This window comes from Convolutriloba macropyga, chromosome 8, assembly GCF_964194025.1.
Source record: "Convolutriloba macropyga chromosome 8, txConMacr16.3, whole genome shotgun sequence".
Taxonomy (NCBI): domain Eukaryota; kingdom Metazoa; phylum Xenacoelomorpha; order Acoela; family Convolutidae; genus Convolutriloba; species Convolutriloba macropyga.
The window spans coordinates 63,608,834-63,628,698 of record NC_134475.1 but is presented as its reverse complement, the minus strand read 5'-3'; the positions used below and the strand labels follow the sequence as shown (position 1 = coordinate 63,628,698).

At 39.0% G+C, this 19,865-nt stretch overlaps 1 protein-coding gene across 1 annotated transcript in view; it reads right to left on the bottom strand.

The window, feature by feature from the left end:
- LOC142345135 (uncharacterized) overlaps nucleotides 1–18,555 on the bottom strand; it is a 32,713-nt gene extending 14,158 nt beyond the window's left edge. Inside the window, exons 1-3 of the mRNA XM_075397222.1 lie at nucleotides 18,370–18,555; nucleotides 15,439–15,550; nucleotides 556–643 (exon numbers count right to left, since the gene is read on the bottom strand). Of these exons, the coding sequence (XP_075253337.1) occupies nucleotides 556–643; nucleotides 15,439–15,550; nucleotides 18,370–18,492 (323 nt within the window). The 5' untranslated portion in view covers nucleotides 18,493–18,555. The remainder of the gene's footprint in view (nucleotides 1–555; nucleotides 644–15,438; nucleotides 15,551–18,369) is intronic.
- Between the last annotated feature and the right edge of the window lie 1,310 nt (nucleotides 18,556–19,865).

Below are 19,865 nucleotides of genomic sequence, written 5' to 3'. Positions count from 1 at the left end.
TTGTTTCAGCGGCTTCAAATTTTTTTTGTATAATACGTTTTTGCAGTTCGGTTGTCTAATCGTTTATGAGCTGTTTTTCTACTATTGCATTTCAAATTTAAAAAAATCAGGCTAAGTTTTTTGCGATCAAGTTGAATTGGGTTTACTCTCGATCACAATACATGACCTTTTTTTATCAATACCTGCTTTATCTCATAGTGAAACAAATCCAAGGCAAAGATATATGCTTAAGATCTGTTTTGGGCAGAAATAATATAATTTAAAGCTAAATTGAATTTCGTTCCGCCAGTTGAAACCAGTGGAAAATAGAAGAAAGTGGCGTTATAACACAACCCTATATAACCATTGTTATCATAGCATTATAATCATTCTGCTATTAATCTAATATCTATATTAGTTGACAAGCCTCTACCTCATAAAAGGCTATAAAGTCAGAGACAGTCCTGCATGGGCGGTGGGGGAGGTAGTAATTTTGCGTTGGGGTTGGGGGTGGTTCTCCGAACTTTCCTTCTGGAGAATTTTCTTATAGAAATTAACAGCAAATCATGTGCCTACTTTTCGTGGACGATTTGTTCTTCATAAGGGAGCTTTGGCCCGTCCTCTGCATTTTGTAGACCATTGACAACTGCCACTCCTCCATATGCTATAGAAAAACAGAAGACAAGTCAGTGTTCTCTGATCCTATTTTTTATCACGTCAAAAAATGATGGGTATCCTAGTCGAGCGGTCCGCTCAAATTGGAATTAAAAAAACGCAAAAGATGACCGAAATGGGTGAAATTGTTGAAAAACCTTATTTGCTAAACCGTCCGCTCAAATTGTGTTCATTTCTTGTATTTTTTCGGCTCATTTCTGGACCCGGTTATTACCAGTTTTACTGCGACTAAACCACTCAAATCTTATTCCAGGTCAAACTTTCCGTTCAAAAATATCTAAAAAGTGTGCAAAGCAGTCAATCACTATGCTCATAAAAATTGATGTTCGCAGCGTTCAATGCGTCGAATGATGTCTTGAAATTAGAAATATGTATTACTGAAAAATGCAAATACGTCATATTACTGCTTAATTTTTTCTACCGTAAAATTTTGTACGAATTCCGGTCTTTAGATTTAAAGCGTCTATTTTCTTAATTTCAGATTGCAGAATTAAACTATTTTAATTTGCAGCATCAGCGGTAAAACAATCGTGGCTATAAAAAACTCTAATGGTACAACGATATAACTATTTATTTCAACAAAATGCCGTTTTAAAAAAAGAATTCACCCTAATTAATACAAATTTTTTTAAAAAAAATAACAACATTAAAGTTCACAAAAACTTTTTTCCCGGTGCATTCTTTTTCTTAGGTTCTTATTGTTGAGTTTGAATGTTGGGTAGCCCACAAAAGGAAAAAATACTGGAAATTTTTTGTATACATTGCAAAAAGATGCAGCCGCATGCTGTGAAAAACTTTTATCTTCTTCTCTATTGACTGCTTTTAATCGCAATTCCTTTATCATTTCCTTGTGGCACCTCGGGCCGGGATCTGGGATCTTACGTTTTTCTTAAGTTAGAACATTTCATTGGGATTTAACCGCAGAAATATTTTCCATTATTTTATTAACTGAGCTTTGAACTGTAGTAAAATTTGTTGCTTACCCATGGAAAGCATTACTTCTTCTGCGTTCATAGGAATACGCCTGATTTTTGAAATTGATTAAAATAATAATCATTACCTTCTCTTTTGTTGCCCGGTTTGAGGTTAACGTTAAAGATCAGATGAAAAAAAAAACGCACAGGGTTTAAATCCTTTTCTTTTGCACATACAGGCTGGGCTCCCAAGCGAAAGTCTGTCTAAAGTCTGATCAATGAAGCACTCATGATTTTTTTATGTTTTTTAATCAAAAAAGGATTCTTCAAAAACATTAGGGCAAATCAAAAACCTTCTAAATAAGGCAAAGTTGCTCATTGTGATGCTACAGTGCTCTGTCAACCGAGCAAAAATGAACATTTTTACACTAACCAAAACGCGGGAAGTCTTCAAAGGCAAGAGACTACCTGTACGCTTATCTTTTTAGTCGTTATCTTAGCTGTTTTATAGGGACCTGGGACGTATATGAGGACTGCAAAATTTTTTTTGTACTAAGTGGTGACAAGTTTATCTGAATGCTTGAATGAATACATCGAAGTAGTTAATCTAATGGTTTTTTTGATCAAAATGGTTCTCATCAGAGCTATTTTAAGTCTAGGTGGGTGTGGTTACATACAAGCAAGTCAGTCCTGTTGTTCAACTCCAGAAAAAAAGCGAACGAGAAGAAGAGCATTTTTAATATACGCATAACAAATCAACGAGACAATGAGGGTCAAAAACTTTTCCTGCAGAATGTTTCAGCAAAAACTATTTGAACTCGTGTCAGTTAACGATTCAAATAGTTATCTACAGTTTGCTGGTTTTTACTCTTTTTCAGCCAGATTCTATATGTAAAAAAGAAGCAGCACTTTTAGGTATAGCCGATTATAGTTACCAAAGTGACGTTTAGTTACCTTAATACCAAGTTGCTGAGATTTTCTTTTGATAGAACAAACGACTAACCTTCTCACTTTACGTATATATAAATAATTACTGAAAAGCATCATAGACGAATTCAATTTTAAATTCTCTCGCTGATTTATTATCTCTCCTCTTATTCTTATTCTTTTCCTTTCTATTTCCTTTCAAATTTTGAAAGATTTTTTTATTTTTCGGACTTGTCTACTGCACCTCTTGACCGACGGGTGGGGTCTCGTGCCCCGGGTTGAACGCCTCAAAAAAATTACCAATCATGAACCTGCCTTGGTTGAATTTTATGGAAACCTAGTAACCATTTTTGAATTCGGCTGATAAAAACTCCAGAAGGGACTTGCAGTTTTATCACTACAAGTTTCATGAATATAGAGTTTTCATGAATATAGATATGTAAACAAACTGTCCTGGGTTGTTAGCTTTCCAATTAGGTCCAAAAAACAGTTTTGGGGATGTTAGACGAGCAACAGATGAAAAAAAAATTTAGAGCCGTGATGCCAATAACTTTTTCATTGTCTTTTTATAGGTGCAAAATTTCCATAAAATTCTGCTCCGCGGCTTAGAAAGATTTTTAGAAAGAGTAAAAAAAAGCGTTCCTCGGTTATTCACTCTTGGCTGGAAGACGAGAACTGAAAACAGAACAATAACAACTTGATAATCAGAGAAAAAGAAATGAGGTCAGAAGCAATTTAAAATGTGAAAAGTTCTGAAGAAAAGTGTGAAGAAAGCAACCCAAAGTGTGAAGAAAGCAACCCAAAGCATACACGGGCTTGGGTACCCCCAAAGCATACAAAGCAACCCCCAAAGCAACCCAGAGCATACACGGGCTTGGGTACCCCCAAAGTTTGGACCTCAAAATTTGCTCTTTTTTTCAAAAAGCTAAAAAATTATTGGCCGTGCTTGATAGATTTTGTCTCCTCCAGCAAAAAAAGTAAAAAAAAGATGAATTAATGTCGCTATGTTAATGGCAATTTTAATAATTATTCAATTGTAAAACTCAGATGCCTGTGAATGTTCATGACTGTTTCTCATCCATTAAAGTTAGTGAACGCCGTATTGGCCGACGGGCGTTTAACCAACAACCAGCAATTTACCGGAGAATTACAGTAATATAATCAATTAGATTCATTCTGGATCTGTGATCTGCGATTGGCCAATTTAAAACGGTATTTCTTCAGGGTCAATTTTTATATCAACTAGTGCGACGGAAGTGTAACCGTGGCTGTACCTCAACCCCCGTCCCCCGAAAGCACACTAAAGATAATGCCCCAGTCGAGACTAGATGGTTATCTTGCAAGATTCTGCCAGAATCTTGCAAAAACTGTCTATCTTGCAAGATCTGGCAGAAAAATGGTTATCTTGCAAGATCTGCCAGAAAAATGGTTATCTTGCAAGATTCTTGCAAGTTCGTTCCGGTCGAGCTGTCCTCTTATTGGCTCTCATTCATGCAACACATTTCATTTTGACCAGAAATTTACTTCAGAATCAGTTGCGTGTTTCTTAAGAAAAATAATAAATTTAAATAGATTTTGAATCTGGAAATATGAATTATCTGAAGAAAACAAATTAAAATCTGCCTTTGAGAACTGTTAACACAAAATAAATTACTATTAAAAACTGTTTTTGTTCAACTTTATCAAGATTTATAAAACTACACGTCTAATTACCTTTTCTGATGAAAAAATTATGTGATATTATTCTTTGCATCTTAAGCAGCTTCCTTTCATTTAATTCAGCTCCTTGCGCTTAAGTTTTCTTGCCAATGCCCAAAAAATGTTATTATTCACGGCTTGCCTCTTTTTAGAGCTTCGAAGGACTTTAGAAGAGTTTTCGCGCAAATCTCTTGCTGTCAGAATTACTCGCATTAATCAATTCATCTTGTAGGATCTTGTGCATATATTAGAGGATATATTAGAGGATTCTGACAGACAAATGATTATCTTGTAAGATTCTGGCAGAAAAATTGCTATCTTGCAAGACTCTGGCAGAAAAATGGTTATGTTGCAAGATTCTGGCAGAAAAATGGTTATCTTGCAAGTTTCTGGCAGAATGAATGGTTATCTTGCAAGATACTGGCAGAAATCTTGCAAGATTATGCATAATCTTGCAAGATTCTGGCAGAATCTTCCAGAATCTTGCAAGATAACCATTCGAAATCGACTGGGGTGCTTCGCCGAACTACTAATTTACCGACTAATTCGATTTTTTGACAGACTAAAATATAAATCTCGGCTATATTTCTGCACGATTAAACTCCTTTTCTGAAAAAAATGGGAACAAAAGACGGAAATTTTTTTACAATTTTAATAAATTAGGGAGAAAAATTGAATTTGACGTTACGTTGTCTTTGCCAGGGTCGAGGCCCAATGGTTAACCTTTAGGAACTTGCAAGTTTCTGGCAGAAATTTGCAAGGCGATGCATTGCCTTGTATTGCGGCTGAGCTTAACAACTCAGAAATCAAACTGAACGGCGCTTCAAGGTCATTTCAAGCCCTAAAGCTAGAATAGCGTGACAAGCGAAATTTAATGCTACATTCAATTGAAGTCATACGGATTTGTTCATTTTGTTCAACATTTATATTTAGCAACTATTATTAGTACACAATCGTCATTAATGAAGTAAAACTCAAACTCAAACTACCTCAACCACCAGCAAAACAATACTACGACCTAACAGTATTGCATCAGATTCTTTGCGATTGGATTGCGAATCAACCTGTTATTGATACAGAATATTCGACAAAACTTCTACATGGTTAACAAACTTCCCATGACATCAAATTTACACTGAAAAAGTGAAGTTATGGAAAAGTGTTCACATTCTGTCGACATTATTATCTACAACCAATCAATAGTTGAATTTGACATGTAAATCCACGCAACTAGCAGCATAAAAGGAGCTTGAAAAAGCTACCAAAAAATCAGTTGAAACTTGTTAATTTTGTCTTATTAAACTGACATACAGTGCGTATTGAAGCAAACTTTCTTGAGCGGTAAATTACTTGTTATCGTGTCTTGTTTCTGTAGATCATATTAGTGATTGTACAGTTTTAACTTTACTTTGACTTGTGAAAAGAGAATTAACTTTGAGATTCTCAAAACTTTCTTTCTGAGGAACAAAGTTCCTAAGTGAGAGAAACTTTGTGCAAGCATAAAGTCAGTTTCTCTTACTGGCTTTAACGAAGCCTAGAATAGTTCACAAATTGCGTTTTTGAGCAATTGAGCGCGCTAAAAAGCACAAAGTGCGAATTTGGTTACATTTGTTAACTTTGATTAAAGTGCGAATTTGGTTACATTTGTTAGTTTTGATTATCGGGAAAAGGTCGCCCAGAACATTAAAACATAGCGAGATAGAAATTGTTTACCCTAAACAGTCGCTATGATAGTTACTTAGAGCTGCACATAAGGAGTTTTGCATTTTCGAATCATAATTTGAGTTATTAACCAAAACTCAAACAAAATTTAATTGTTTGAAACAAGTTTATTATTCAGCAAGGCTGATCAATTAGTTATTTGAAATTTTTGAGCAACAAGTAATGCAACGGTAATCAACAGTATAGCGGATAATACAGTTCACAAAAGTTAACTGCAAAATTACACTATCCGGTCAGATTTGAAACCGCTGAAACGAACTGGGCGGCGTAAAGTTTTCCATGACCTTGATAGGAGAGCAGCCGTTACATTTGGTCCACCGACCCGGACAGTGGAAGGCAAACTGCTGTCCAATTTGATGAAGAGAGTGCCAAATGCACCCCCCAAAGAAAATCAAACGAATCAACAGCGCAACGCCAGTGAGGCAGAGCGAAAGGTGCGAGTGCAATTCACACAACACGTTGAAGAGTTGACCTCGCTTAAAAGGAACCAGCAAAGCAAACAGCAACCAAGCAATCCAAGCACAACCAGCAGAGAGGAGCTTCAATAAACAGCTCACAGGTACGATAAGAAGCTTCAAGAGTTAGTGGAAGAAGTTAACACTAAAAGAAGTCTTGGCTACAAAATAATTGAAGACTCAGATCGACCCAACAAATTAAAGGTCCTCTATCAACAGACTGTCCACCTCCTAGAGGAAGAAATACCCAAGCAACTGCAGCGTCAAAACAAGCTTGTGCCCTACCAAGCAAATTTCGTTGATGAACATCTGAAAGAAGCAAGAAAGTGCAAAGCAAGTTTGGACTATCATCGGCTTGCATATATAAGCAAAGGCACGCAACCAGAAATGGATGCAGAGCAAAGCAACGCAACCTAAGCAAGGAACGACAGCGAGGGCAACAACAACTACCCAACGGACAACCCAGTTGCTCAAACAGTGCAAAACGGAGCAACATCAAGCGTCCAAGAGACGGAGAATGTTTCGGAGGCATCTTCAGCAAAGCAAAGGCGAGAGGAAAGGATGAAAAAATTCGATATCGAATTCGAAACCAAGATGCGATTGGAACAAGCACGGTTTGAGCGGAGGAGGCTAGAGCTGGAAATGCAAATGAAGGAACTGGAAACCAAGCATCAACTACTGGAGGAAGAGCGCGAGCTAGAGAAAAGTGAAGAGAAGAGCATTAGAGAACGATGATGCTCGTTCCCAATCAACCAGTGCTCGAGACAAATCACCCTTCAACTGGACTCCCACGAAGAGAGATGTCTCTGACTGGGCCAGCAGAATCGACAACCTTCTAACACCAGATCGATCAACAGCTCGCTTCGAAGTAACCCCTGAAGTGGATAGGCAAAGTCACTTCTCACGATATCGCAGTTCACGAGACCGATCCTCAAGTGTTGAAGACCGAGACGTTTCACCCAGAGCTGGTCTATTACGATACAACACTGGCTATTCAGGTAGTAGTAGCCTACCAAAGCTGAAGTTGAACAACTTCGACGGAAACCCTCTCGAATGGCCGGAGTGGTCTAGTATTTTCATTGCTACAGTGTAAACGACCAATACAAGACTGAGAGAAGATGAGCCATCTGAAGACTCTACTGACAGGCAAGGCAAGGTCAGCAATCTCTGGAATGGTCTATTCTGGACAGTTCTATGGTGCTGCATGGAGCATTCTGGAGAGGAAATTTGGAAGGCCTCATGTGATCATTGATGCACAACTGGAGAGTCATTGCAAAGCAAGTCAGGTGAAACCACACGACTCAACAGGTCTGATCAGTTTCTCAGTTATTGTTTCGAACTTTGTGAATGTGCTCAAAGAGTACAAGCAGATTGGTGATCTGCAATCAAGCTCGACACTGTATATGGCCGTAGATAGGCTTCCCCAAGTTCTCAAAGAGAAGTGGTGGTTCTATGTTGATGATAAAGATGAAGATTGGCCTGATCTGAATATGTTTGAAAATTGGCTATCAAGGATAGCATTCGTGCACGAAGGGTTTTCAGCTTTCAAGGGAGAGCGAAGAGAAGAAGACCGAAGAAGCACAAATAGAGGCGAACGGTTCTCGAAAACGTCGAACTTCAGTGCAAGTTCCAACGTGAAAGAAACGAAGCAAAGTCAAAGTGATCATTGTCCGCTAGCTGATGGCACTCATAAAATATGGAACTGTCCACTATTCAGGAACATGAGTGTGATTGATCGTACGCAGCAGTGAGAAAGCAACGCTTATGTTACGGATGTCTAGGCAAAGTGCAATCAAAGATTGTAAAGACATGCAATCAAAGATTGTAAAGTCAATGCGTGCGGCATCAATGGATGCATCAAGAAGCACAACCGATTGCTATACTCAGAAAACCAAATGGACGAGGGCAATCACGCAGTCAACGTTAGCGCAGCAACAATCAGTCAGAGTAACGAAGTTACAAGCTTTCTTCAGATAGTTCCTGTCTCAATACAGAGCGGTGGCAACAGGCTGAACACATATGCTTTCCTCGATAGTGGATCAACGTTTTCATTCATCGATCAAAGTGTGCAAGAGAAGTTACGGGCCCAAGGCACCGAGCTGACGCTCAACATAGCTGGCATACACGGAACGAAGGATCTGAAGACAGAAGAGATTCCTCTCAAAATAAAGGGACTACATTCAAAGTTGCATTCAATCGAAACGTTTGCACACCCATCAATCTCCCTGGGAAACACAAACTACATCTACAACAAGTTGAAGCAAAGCTTCAATCACTTGAGTGTTCTACCCAACAAAAGCTTCAACTTGATGGAAGTTGGCATCATCCTTGGTCAAGATGCTTATGAACTACAACGCCCATTGGACTACAAGATAGGAACACGAAGTGAACTTTTCGCCGTCCTAACAGAGCTAGGATGAGTAGTCAGTAGTCCCATGATGGGCAAAAGAAGACAAAATGTTTGTCATTTCGACTTCACTGAAGATATGAAAGTGGCAGAGAATATTCAAACCTGGTGGGACATAGAAACCTATGCTTCCAAAATCAACGTCGTCAGTCAGTCAAAGAAGGAACTGCAGGCACAGAAGATGCTAGAGAGTATGGCGATGTTCACAGGCGAGCGGTACGAAGTAGGAATGCTGTGGAGTGAACCAGAGCCAAACCTACCGAACAACTACAGCTCGGCCCTGGGTCAGCTTTACTCACTGGAGCGAAGATTCCAAAGGGACCCAAACTTGAAGAGTTCGTATTAACAGTCAATAGATACAGATGTAGAAAGTGGATTCGTAAAGATATTGGACGAGTCCCAGGTGAAAGGCACCATCGGGAAAGAATGGTATTTGCCACACCATCCAGTGCTAAACCCGAACAAGCCTGGCAAAGTAAGACGTGTTTGCAATGCCGCATCAAAGTACAAAGATCTTTGCCTAAATGATAAGCTACTAGCAGGACCTGATCTGCTACATGGGTTGATTGGAACAATATTCAGATTCCGTGAAGGACCAATAGCCCTGACAGCTGACATCGAATCGATGTTTCTACAAGTGCAAGTTCCCTAACAGGATAGAAGTTGTTTGAGATTCTTATGGCGTCCAAGAACTAACGAACCTGTTCAGATATACGAATATCAGCGTAACGTATTTGGAGCTAAAAGTTCTCCAACTTGTGCAAACTATGCTCTCAAGCGAGTGGGACTGGACAACGAAAAAGAGTATCCGATTGCAGCAAAGGCAATACAAAACAACTTCTACATGGACGAATTCATCAAATCAGTAGAAACCCCGGAAGAAGCAATTGAAGTTTTCAACCAACTACAACTTCTTCTCTCACAACATGGATTTGAAATGGAGAAGTGGATAAGCAACCATGATGCAGTTACCGAAGCAATTCCAGAAGACTTGAAGTCAATCAGCAACACGAAGCAAGTAGAACTGGAACCCAGTACGGAGGGATCTTCGGTGCTAGGACTACAGTGGACCGTTACTGATGAAAGCCTTCAAGTGTGTAGAGGTACCAACAAGGAAGTGGAAACCCCTATAACACAGAGAAAGAATCTGTCACTGGTATCTTCAGTATTCGACCCGATCGGATTGTTTGCTCCTCCGTTCAATGTTCATATGAGACGACTTCTGAAAGGCATCTGGACTAAGAATGGACATTATTGGGACAACGGAGTGGAGCCTAGTGAAGAAGAAGAATTCTTGAGATGGAAAGAACAACTTCCAATAGTGGCTGAAACAAGCACCGATAGAAGGTACTTCAAAAAAGAGAGGGATAAAGCCGAACTTCATGTATTTGCTGACGCATCAGAAGACACGATGTGTGCAGTAGCCTATCTACGTTCACAACCAAAAGAATACTCAGTTAACTTAGCAATCGTCATTGGAAAATGCAGAGTGCCACCGATGAGGCATCTTTCAATACCACGATTGGAATTGCAAGCTGCAGTCACGGCAGTGAGGTTGAAGGAACAGATAGTCAAGGAACACGAAATGAAGATAAACAGTAGCAGCTTTTGGTCAGACTCAACTACAGTATTGCAGTGGATACACAGTTCCCATCGTAAACAACAAGTGTTTGTGGCCAATCGAGTGGCTGAAAAGCTAGATACAACTGATGTTTCACAGTGGAAACATGTCAGCGGTATCAACAACCCAGCGGACATTGGCAACAGAGCAATCAACATTGAGGAACTCAAGAGAAGCGAGTGGCTCACTGGGCCGGCCTGGCTGAAACAACCAGAAAGCCAGTGGCCAGAGCAAGTGAATCACCTAATCTTTGCATCAGATGAAGAGAATATACCCTCATCAGTCTTCATGATACAGACTGAAGAGAAGAAGACTGTTATTAAGTGGGAACGATTCAGTAACTTTAAGAGACTAGTAAATACAGTGGCATACGTACAGCGAGCATTGAACAAACACAAAGCAGCAACAATTGTAGTCAGCATTAAAGAAAAAGAAAAAGCAAAAGCAACAATCTTCAATTTACTACAGCAATAACAGTTTGGTGAAGAGATGAATTCTCTCAAAGCTGAAAAGGAATTTCCAAAAGGCAGCAAAACTCTACAATTCTCACCCTTTATAGATGAAGAAGGACTTATTCGAGACAAAGGCAGAATAGGCAAAAGTCAATTGGACTTCAATGTAAAGCATCCAATTTTGCTACATTGGGAACATCATGTGGTTGAATTATTCTTGCGAAACGAGCACAAGGACAATCAACACGAGGGCACTGAGCATGTAAGAAACATTGTTCAGCAAAAGATTTGGATCCTAGGCATACGGAAAGCCTTAAGATCAATGAAGAACAAGTGCGTTACCTGCAGAAAAGGTAGAGCACAAACGATAGCACCAGTCATGGCAGATCTACCCGAAGAGCGGTTAGATGCTTCAACAGCCTTTACAAATGTTAGAGTTGACTACTTTGGCCCTTTCCTTGTGAATAATGGGCGCAGAAACGAAAAGCGATGGTGTTGTCTGTTTACTTGTCTAACTATGAGAGCGGTGCGTATAGAAGTTTTACCTAAGTTGGACACTGACAGTTGTCTCAATGCAATAATGAGATTTATTGCTCGAAGAGGCAAACCGAATACGATCATCAGCGACAACGGGACAAATTTTGTTAGAGCTGAAAAAGAGTTTGCAGAGTACGTTGCGGCATGGAACAAAGAAAGGATCGAAGAACATCTAATTCAACGAGGAATCAGATGGAAGTTCAACCCACCCGCAGCACCTCACTTTGGAGGAGTAGGGGAGCGGTTGGTGAGAAGTTGCAAGAAAGCAATGTATGCAGCGTTGGGGAACAGAACAGTCACCGAGGACGTTCTTTCAACAACGATGTGTATTGTTGAGCAGACATTGAACGCAAGACTTTTGACTACAGTCAGTTCAGATGCTAATGACTTAGAAGCATTGACCCCCAATCACTTCTTGCTTGGTAACAAGAACGTTTGCTTACCCTCTCTACCGTGCGCAGAAGAAATTGTTGATCATCGAAAGCTCTTTCGACAAACTCAAGACTATGCAAATCTCATATGGGACAGACTTCGTAAAGAATACCTGCCAACTCTGAATAATCGGCAAAAATGGCGATCTACGGCGAACGAAACCCTTAAAGAAGGCGATCTCGTTTGGTTGATCGGAGAAAGCGATAAGCGTGGATATTACAATCTAGGTTGAGTTGCGGAGACCATCGATTGGTCTGATGGTGTGATTCGATCAGCTATAGTTCGAACGAACGACGGAGTGTACAAGAGACCAGTAGTGAAGCTCGCCCCAGTACTACCTGGAAAAGATGTTTTCGCGATGGAAAACAGGTCCGGCGACATTGCGGCTGAGCTTAACATCTCAGAAATCAATCTGAACAGCGCTTCAAGGTCATTTCAAGCCTTAAAGCTAGAATAGCGTGACAAGCAAAATTTAATGCTACATTCTATTGAAGTCATACGGATTTGTTCATTTTGTTCAACATTTATATTTAGCAACTATTATTAGAACACAATCGTCATTCATGAAGTAAAACTCAAACTCGAACTACCTCAACCACCAGCAAAACAATACTACGACCTAACAGTATTGCATCAGATTCTTTGCGATTGGATTGCGAATCAACCTGTTATTGATACAGAATATTCGACAAAACTTCTACATGGTTAACAAATTTCCCATGACATCAAATTTACACTGAAAAAGTGAAGTTATGGAAAAGTGTTCACATTCTGTCGACATTATTATCTACAACCAATCAATAGTTGAATTTGACATGTAAATCCACGCAACTAGCAGCATAAAAGGAGCTTGAAAAAGCTACCAAAAAATCAGTTGAAACTTGTTAATTTTGTCTTATCAAACTGTTATACAGTGCGTATTGAAGCAAACTTTCTTGAGGGGTAAATTATTTGTCATCGTGTCTTGTTTCTGTAGATCATATTAGTGATTGTACTGTTTTAACTTTACTTTGACTTGTGAAAAGAGAATTAACTTTGATATTCTCCAAACTTTCTTTCTGAGGAACAAAGTTCCTAGGTAAGAGAAACTTTGTGCAAAGCATAAAGTCAGTTTCTCTTACTGGCTTTAACGAAGCCTAGCATAGTTCACAAATTGCGTTATTGAGCAATTGAGTGCGCTGAAAAGCACAAAGTGCGAATTTGGTTACATTTGTTAACTTTGATTATCGGGAAAAGGTCGCCCAGAACATTAAAACATTGCGATATGGAAAATGTTTACCCTAAACAGTCGCTATGATAGTTACCTCGAGCTGCACATAAGGGGTTTTGCATTTTCGAATCATTATTTGAATTATTAACCAAAACTCAAACAAAATTTAATTGTTTGAAACAAGTTTGTTATTCAGCAAGGCTGATCAATTATTTATTTGAAATTATTGTGCAACAAGTAATGCAACGGTAATCTACAGTATAGCGGATAATACAGTTCTCAAAAGTAAACTGCAAAAACACAATATCCGGACAGATTTGAAACCGCTGAAACGAACTGGGCGGTGTAAAGTTTTCCTTGACTTTGATAGGAGAGCAGCCGTTACAGCTTGCAAGTTTTCTTCCAAAAACTTGCAAGTTCTTACAAGTTAACCGTTCGACTTGCAAGTGCTGACCTTTTAATCATTTGGCCTCGACCCGCGTGCTGTCTTCCAGCAATTATTACTGTATGCGTAAAATGAGAGGGTTAGTCGTATGTATTATCAAAGGAAGACGAGGATAATTTAGCGATAATTCACGATTTGAAACTTTTTTAATGATGTGCGGCCCGATGACCAACATCCGGGCTTCAAAAGGTGCAGTAGACAAGTAGTAAAATTTTTGGTTCAGTAACTCAGACCTAATCCTGGATTTCAAGTTTTCTATTGAATTTGATATATTGGCTATAATTGTTTCACAATTTTTATCGAACATGCCCGGCAGATTGCCGGAAAATAGCCGCCGTTGATTCCCGTTGATTGGGATTGAAAGAAAAGAAAATATCAACAAAAATGGATTTTTGTATAAAAACATTTTTAAGTGCGATTTATTTTGATGTCATTTCGTAATATAACAAACTCCTGTCTCTCAGTGAGAGGCTACAAGGTCTAGTATCACTACCAATAAACATTATAGATAGTAACTAAAACATATGAGAACAAAGTTCAAGTACCGGGCATCTAAAACTGGGCTTTATGGGTTTATCCCGTTTCTATTTCTGACTTTGATTTTTTTATACTGACTCTCTTCATTTTGAATTGCTTTGCTGAGCAGCTGCTGTTTAAAAAGACTTTGAGCAGAATGAGAGAAGAGAGAAACTAGCCTAGAGAAGTCAAAAGGTTTCACGCAAAATGCTGAAAAAGCGGCAAAATGGGTAAAGCGAAAAAAAATCGACGAAGTAAAAAAAACATAGCAGGACAAGTCCTGACGTACAATTCAAAGAATTTTCATTGACTAAACGGAAACCTAGACCCAGAATTGACTATGAATGGATTGGGAAAAGCATTTAGAAAAAATCTGACCCAATAAACCGAAAAAACAGCAAAAATCAAAGTGAAATTGCCGCATGTGAACAAAAAATCACTGGCGAGAAAGCGAATTTTTGTTCAAACACCGTTTTCTCACTCTACTTTAAATTTAGAGCGAAAAAATTTAACGCCGCAAAATCACTCGTTTTTTCGCTCCACTTCCTGTTTCGGCGTGACCAAAATCACTACTCCAATTTGACTTCAAAAATCATAAAAGTGTGTGAACAGAGCTTAAAAAAAGACAGCGCCCCAATACAATTCAAAATCTTTGAATTGTAATAAAAAATAGGAGCGCTATAATAGCCGGCTGAGAAGATGAGGGCGGCTATTAAAAATAAATTTTTATTCATATAAGGAAACAAGCGAGGATATTACAACCCAAGAAAAATTCACTAAAATATTCTGGGAGCGAATAGTATTATCCAAGAAAACATTCAGATATTAGATGAGCTTTAACACTAGATGAGTTGTAGTAACAATTTTTATCAGAAAGAAAACATTGGGCTATTACGAAATTGTTTCAACTACCTTCTCAGTTTTACAAATTTTTGGATATATTCTATATTGCCCCTCCCCCCAGTTTTTTTACACCTCCAATTACAAATTATGTTGTTATATAGCACGTTACTATGTAAAAAATAGCACGTGCGCCTGGGGGGCGTAAAAGATAAAAACCTACTAAGCTGGGGGGCGGGGGACAAAACAGAACAGATCCGAATTATGAAAAGCGATACATCGTCATGCAAATTTTTCTTGTAATATCTTGCAAGATAATCATCTAGTCTCAACTTGGGAGTCAGAGTCTAATTCAGGTCACATTTTGTACTGAATTTGTTTGTTTCAGAGCTAATCATTGATTCATTCTGAATCATCTTCTAATTCAGAGGAATATTGAAAGTTATCTCACAGTTGGTTCTGAAATTCTTCTGAATCAGCACCAAAACTTGAAATTTCTCTGAAATTAATCTGATTCGGTACTGATTGTCACCGAACTTACGGTACGGGTCGTAATGCACACTTCCGTTTGGCATGCAAAAACATTGCGAACAATGTTGTAATTGTACCTCCGTTCCCAGATAATTGCGGGTTGCAGTTTGCAGCTGTGACAGTCCAGTCTGGATAGAACATCCCAGAGCCACAGATGTAGTTTCCGTCATGTACTTGCCCACCATAGTACTACAGATCACATACAACATATACGTCATACCTCCTTCCTAACGCCATTATAAAAAAAGAATATCCCGGTTCGCAACTTCACAGATTTCATATAAGGATCAGATCTATTCTGGGATATATTATGTTCCCCCCAGGGTATTTTTACGCCTCCAGTTTCAAATGTTGTTATAGCACGATACTAAGGGCGTAAAAACTGTAAGTCCACTAAGCTGGGGGGGGGGGACAGAATAGATCCAATTTTTTCATTATATGTGCTTTGTTACAAACAGATTACGTTGCTATTAAGTTGCAACTAAGTTGTAACAATGAGACCCGAGAATCTTTGTTTGCGTATAATGATTTGAGCACTCTATTTCACAAACATTCTAGACTAACGTATGCAGCCGAGGTATAAAACGTAATGTTTTGTGGGTTTTTCGTTTGTCTTAACTCAGAAGGGATTCGAAAAAAAAACAAACTACATCAAAATTCAAAGATTTCTCAAAATTTTGCATTAACAAAAAAGTTAACTGTTTGATAGCAAAATTCAACAGCGACAAATGCTGTATCAATTTCTGAGCAGCCATTTTATCAATTTTAACGGTACAGACAATAACATTTTCTTCCTCAACAAAAAAACGGAATACATTTTGGATCTATTCTGTTTTGCACCCCAGCATAGTGGACATATAACTTTCACTCCCCCAGGCACATGTGCTATTGTTTACATAAAAACGTGCTATTAACAATAAATTGTGATTGGCGGACAGAAAAACAATGGGGTGGGGAAACAAAGTAGATCTTACAGTGTCTGTTGTCAGTCTGCTTAGATCTTCTATTGAAATTGTTGATATACAATGTGCAAATGAACATAAAAAAGAAAAGTTTGAAAAATTTTGAAACCGATGTAACTTTGAATTAATAAAACATTTTGCGGACTGAATTAAGAAAATATTTTGAATTAATAAACTGAAGTTAAAAAGTTAAAGCTTCTAACATTTTGGAATGAAATTGCATGAATTTCTGGGTCCTTGTTAAACAATGTTTTTGAAAATAGTAAAGGACGGCAGGTGTGAGAAAAATTTCGATACCACCCCCTGCTTAGTGGGCATATAATTTCTATTTTAACTATTTCAGCTTATGAGATATCAGTTTATAAATTGTATCTGCGGGTCATAAAAAACCCCAGTCATAAACGGACGGTTATCATGAAAGATCTTGCAAGATTCTTGCAAGATTCTTGCGAGATCTTGTAAGATAACCGTCCATCTTGTAAGACTCTAGCAAGATAATAGTCCTTCTTGTAAGACTCTTTCAAAGTAACTGTCTTGCAAGAAGATCCGGAAACATGTCTTAGCTGCCGAATGGGCCTTGGCTTCTTTGAGGATTAGAGAATAGGATTAGACCTATTTCCAAGCCTCCAAAAAAAGAGAGACCCGGAAATTGCAAAGGCTAACATGTATAAATAACAAATCAAAAAATGTGCAAAAGTGGTCACAGAAAGTGCTTGGGGTTTTTGCGCTGCAAAAGAAAGCAAACAATTATAGTTAAGAACATCAGCAAAACACAAGCACATGAGAGGTGGTACAGAAAAGGGTGGGGCTGAAGCGTGAAACAAAGGGAGCGAAAGAGAGAAAGGCGGGGGTTACGCACGCTTCACACACAAACCAAAAGAAAAGCACATCGCCATAGGCGAAAGGGGATTGGAAGAAAAGAGCAAGGGGAAAAACGAAAAAAGTAACATATGCACCAAGCTGGTAGTCTCTGGAGGTTTTAATATTATCTTTTGTGTCACCTAGTAGCCTAGCCACACTTGTTGTAGGCAATATCATATTAATAAACGGTTAGGGTCACTAATGCTGCATCTAAAGACGTTCATGAGCTCTTTTAACCTAAATTTTGAGAACACGTATGTATAAACAATGCAACGATAGCACCATAAATTTTGTTTAAAGTTTGTTCATGTCTCATGATTGGGTCATTTTACTTGAGTTCAACATCAAAAGTATTACAACGAATAATACAGGATGCCTCCCAGATGTTCTTGGCTGGCACTCTATGGGTAGCCATTTTAATTACAAATAGCAATCTTAAAAAATTCTGCAGGGTGAAATATTGCCATATTCCAGCAAAACCCAATCCTCCAAAACCGCTTTCAGGCCTGTGTGTTTTTTTGAGCAATCACAACGTTCTGGAGGCCCAATCACTTCATCATTTGTCTTTTTTATAAAAGAAGGAAATTGTTTATTTAGTTGGCATTGCTACATAGCCAGAAATTCAAAAATCATGACACGCTACTGAATTTTAGGGTCATCCGAAATTTTCGATATAAATTTTCTAAAAATATGAAATTTTAGCGAAACACCAGTGAAAGTAGCCGGAAACGAGCGTTTAGTGGAATGTTAGTGTATCACTGGATCCCTGGAGGACACTAGAGGAGGCACAACCCGGGAGGAGTTTATTGTCAATCATGAGTGAAGACCAAAGGTGTTATACATACTCTCCTACCCCACTGACTCATAGTTTGTAAGCGAGGATCATGAAAAACCAAATTAGATCCAAAATTTGGACCGATCTTTGACGCTTGTGTCCCCCAGTACGTTAATAGTACGTTATGCAGCATGCACCCCCCCCCCCCCCCCCCCTACAAACACACACACACACAGACACCAGAGCAGGTGTTATTACATAGACAGTAGTGTAAAAATATTGCACGTGCATCGGGGGGGGGGGGGGGGTGCAAGTAAAACGTTCACACTAATCTAAGCTTGGAGGGGGTGGGGGGTTAGGTGGGAGAAAAACGGAAAAGTGATCGCAAAATGTTCATATTGTGCATACACCTGACTCTGTAGCAGAAATGTGGGCACTTCAGTTGCCCTGTGGCCACCAACAATAGCAGCAATCTGTTCAACCATCTCGTAAACTGAGCATGTGAAAAGTAAAACACAGCAGTGGAGGTTCATATATGCACCCAAATTTGAAGTTATTTCTTAGTTGCTCTATTCTTTGCGTTTGATTCAGATAGAAGAAGTCTGCCAAGTGAAAAAAATGATTATTGGGGGATCTTTTTACCACGTACTATTTAAAAACGGGTCTTTCCCCCCCCCCCCCCACGGACACAAACACACACACACACACACACACACACACACACACTCACCGCACACAAACACACACACACACACACACTCACCGCACACAAACACACACACACACACACACTCACCGCACACAAACACACACACACACACACACACACACACACACTCACCGCACACACACATACACACAGACACGCACACCTTAGTGGTCAGATAAACTATAGCTCCTCCCCAATCATAGTAATTAAGCTTAATGGGGGTTATATTAAAAGGGGGCTATAATGGGAAAAATCCCAGTTTTGAATAAATTTTTGGATCTCTTCCGTTTGTGCCCCCTCCCAGTTCGTTATGCACCCCCAGTTACACAACACGTTTCATTACTTAGTAGATCATTATGTAAAAAAATGGCACGTGCGTCTTGATGGGGTGACGAACACAAAAGATCCAAAAGTTTAAACAAAAATGGGATCTTTTCCGTTATTGCCCCACAACACTTTGTGCCATTACACCGATTATAGCCCCCCGGCCTAATGGTACGATAACATATACCCCCCAATCATGGTAAACATACCATAATGGGGGGCCATAAGTTCATGGGGGGTGGCTATAATGGGAAATACCCGTACGCTATTATCCCGTACCGAACTCCAACTCTATAGCAGTACTGGGCAAGTCTAAATCCAAATCTTTCAGTTTTTGAGTACTGGGCAAGTTTTAAAACAAGTCTTACAAGTTTGAAAAGTCTTGGCCAAGACTTGGGTAACACTTGCAAGTTGATTCCCAATTAAAAACCAATTTTTCAAAAAATTTCGATTGAAAATTTCGAATTCAAAAAAAGCGCAACGTGGCACAATTTTTGCTTTGATTTTTGGCCAGTTTCCCGGGGTGCTATAAATTGATGCCAGGGTCATTCCAAACAGTATCATTGCACCCTGGGGGCCTATTCAGCACAAATTGACGTTATTTCAGGTGTTCTGGGCCGTTTTCAGCCATTTTTTAGCCGTTCCAGCCACAAAAATAGCCGAAATCACCAAATTTTTGCTTTTGTCAGAAAAACCAAATGTCAAACGTTTCCAAACGAGGCAAAACTTTTAAATGGGGTGCAACTGTGAAGATTCCCATGATGGCGTTTTTCCGGGTATTTTTGACATTTTTTTTGGCTTTTTTGACGTTTTTTGGCCATTTTTAGGCGTTTTCCTGGTTTTTGCGGCCTTTTGACACCTTAGGACGTTTTT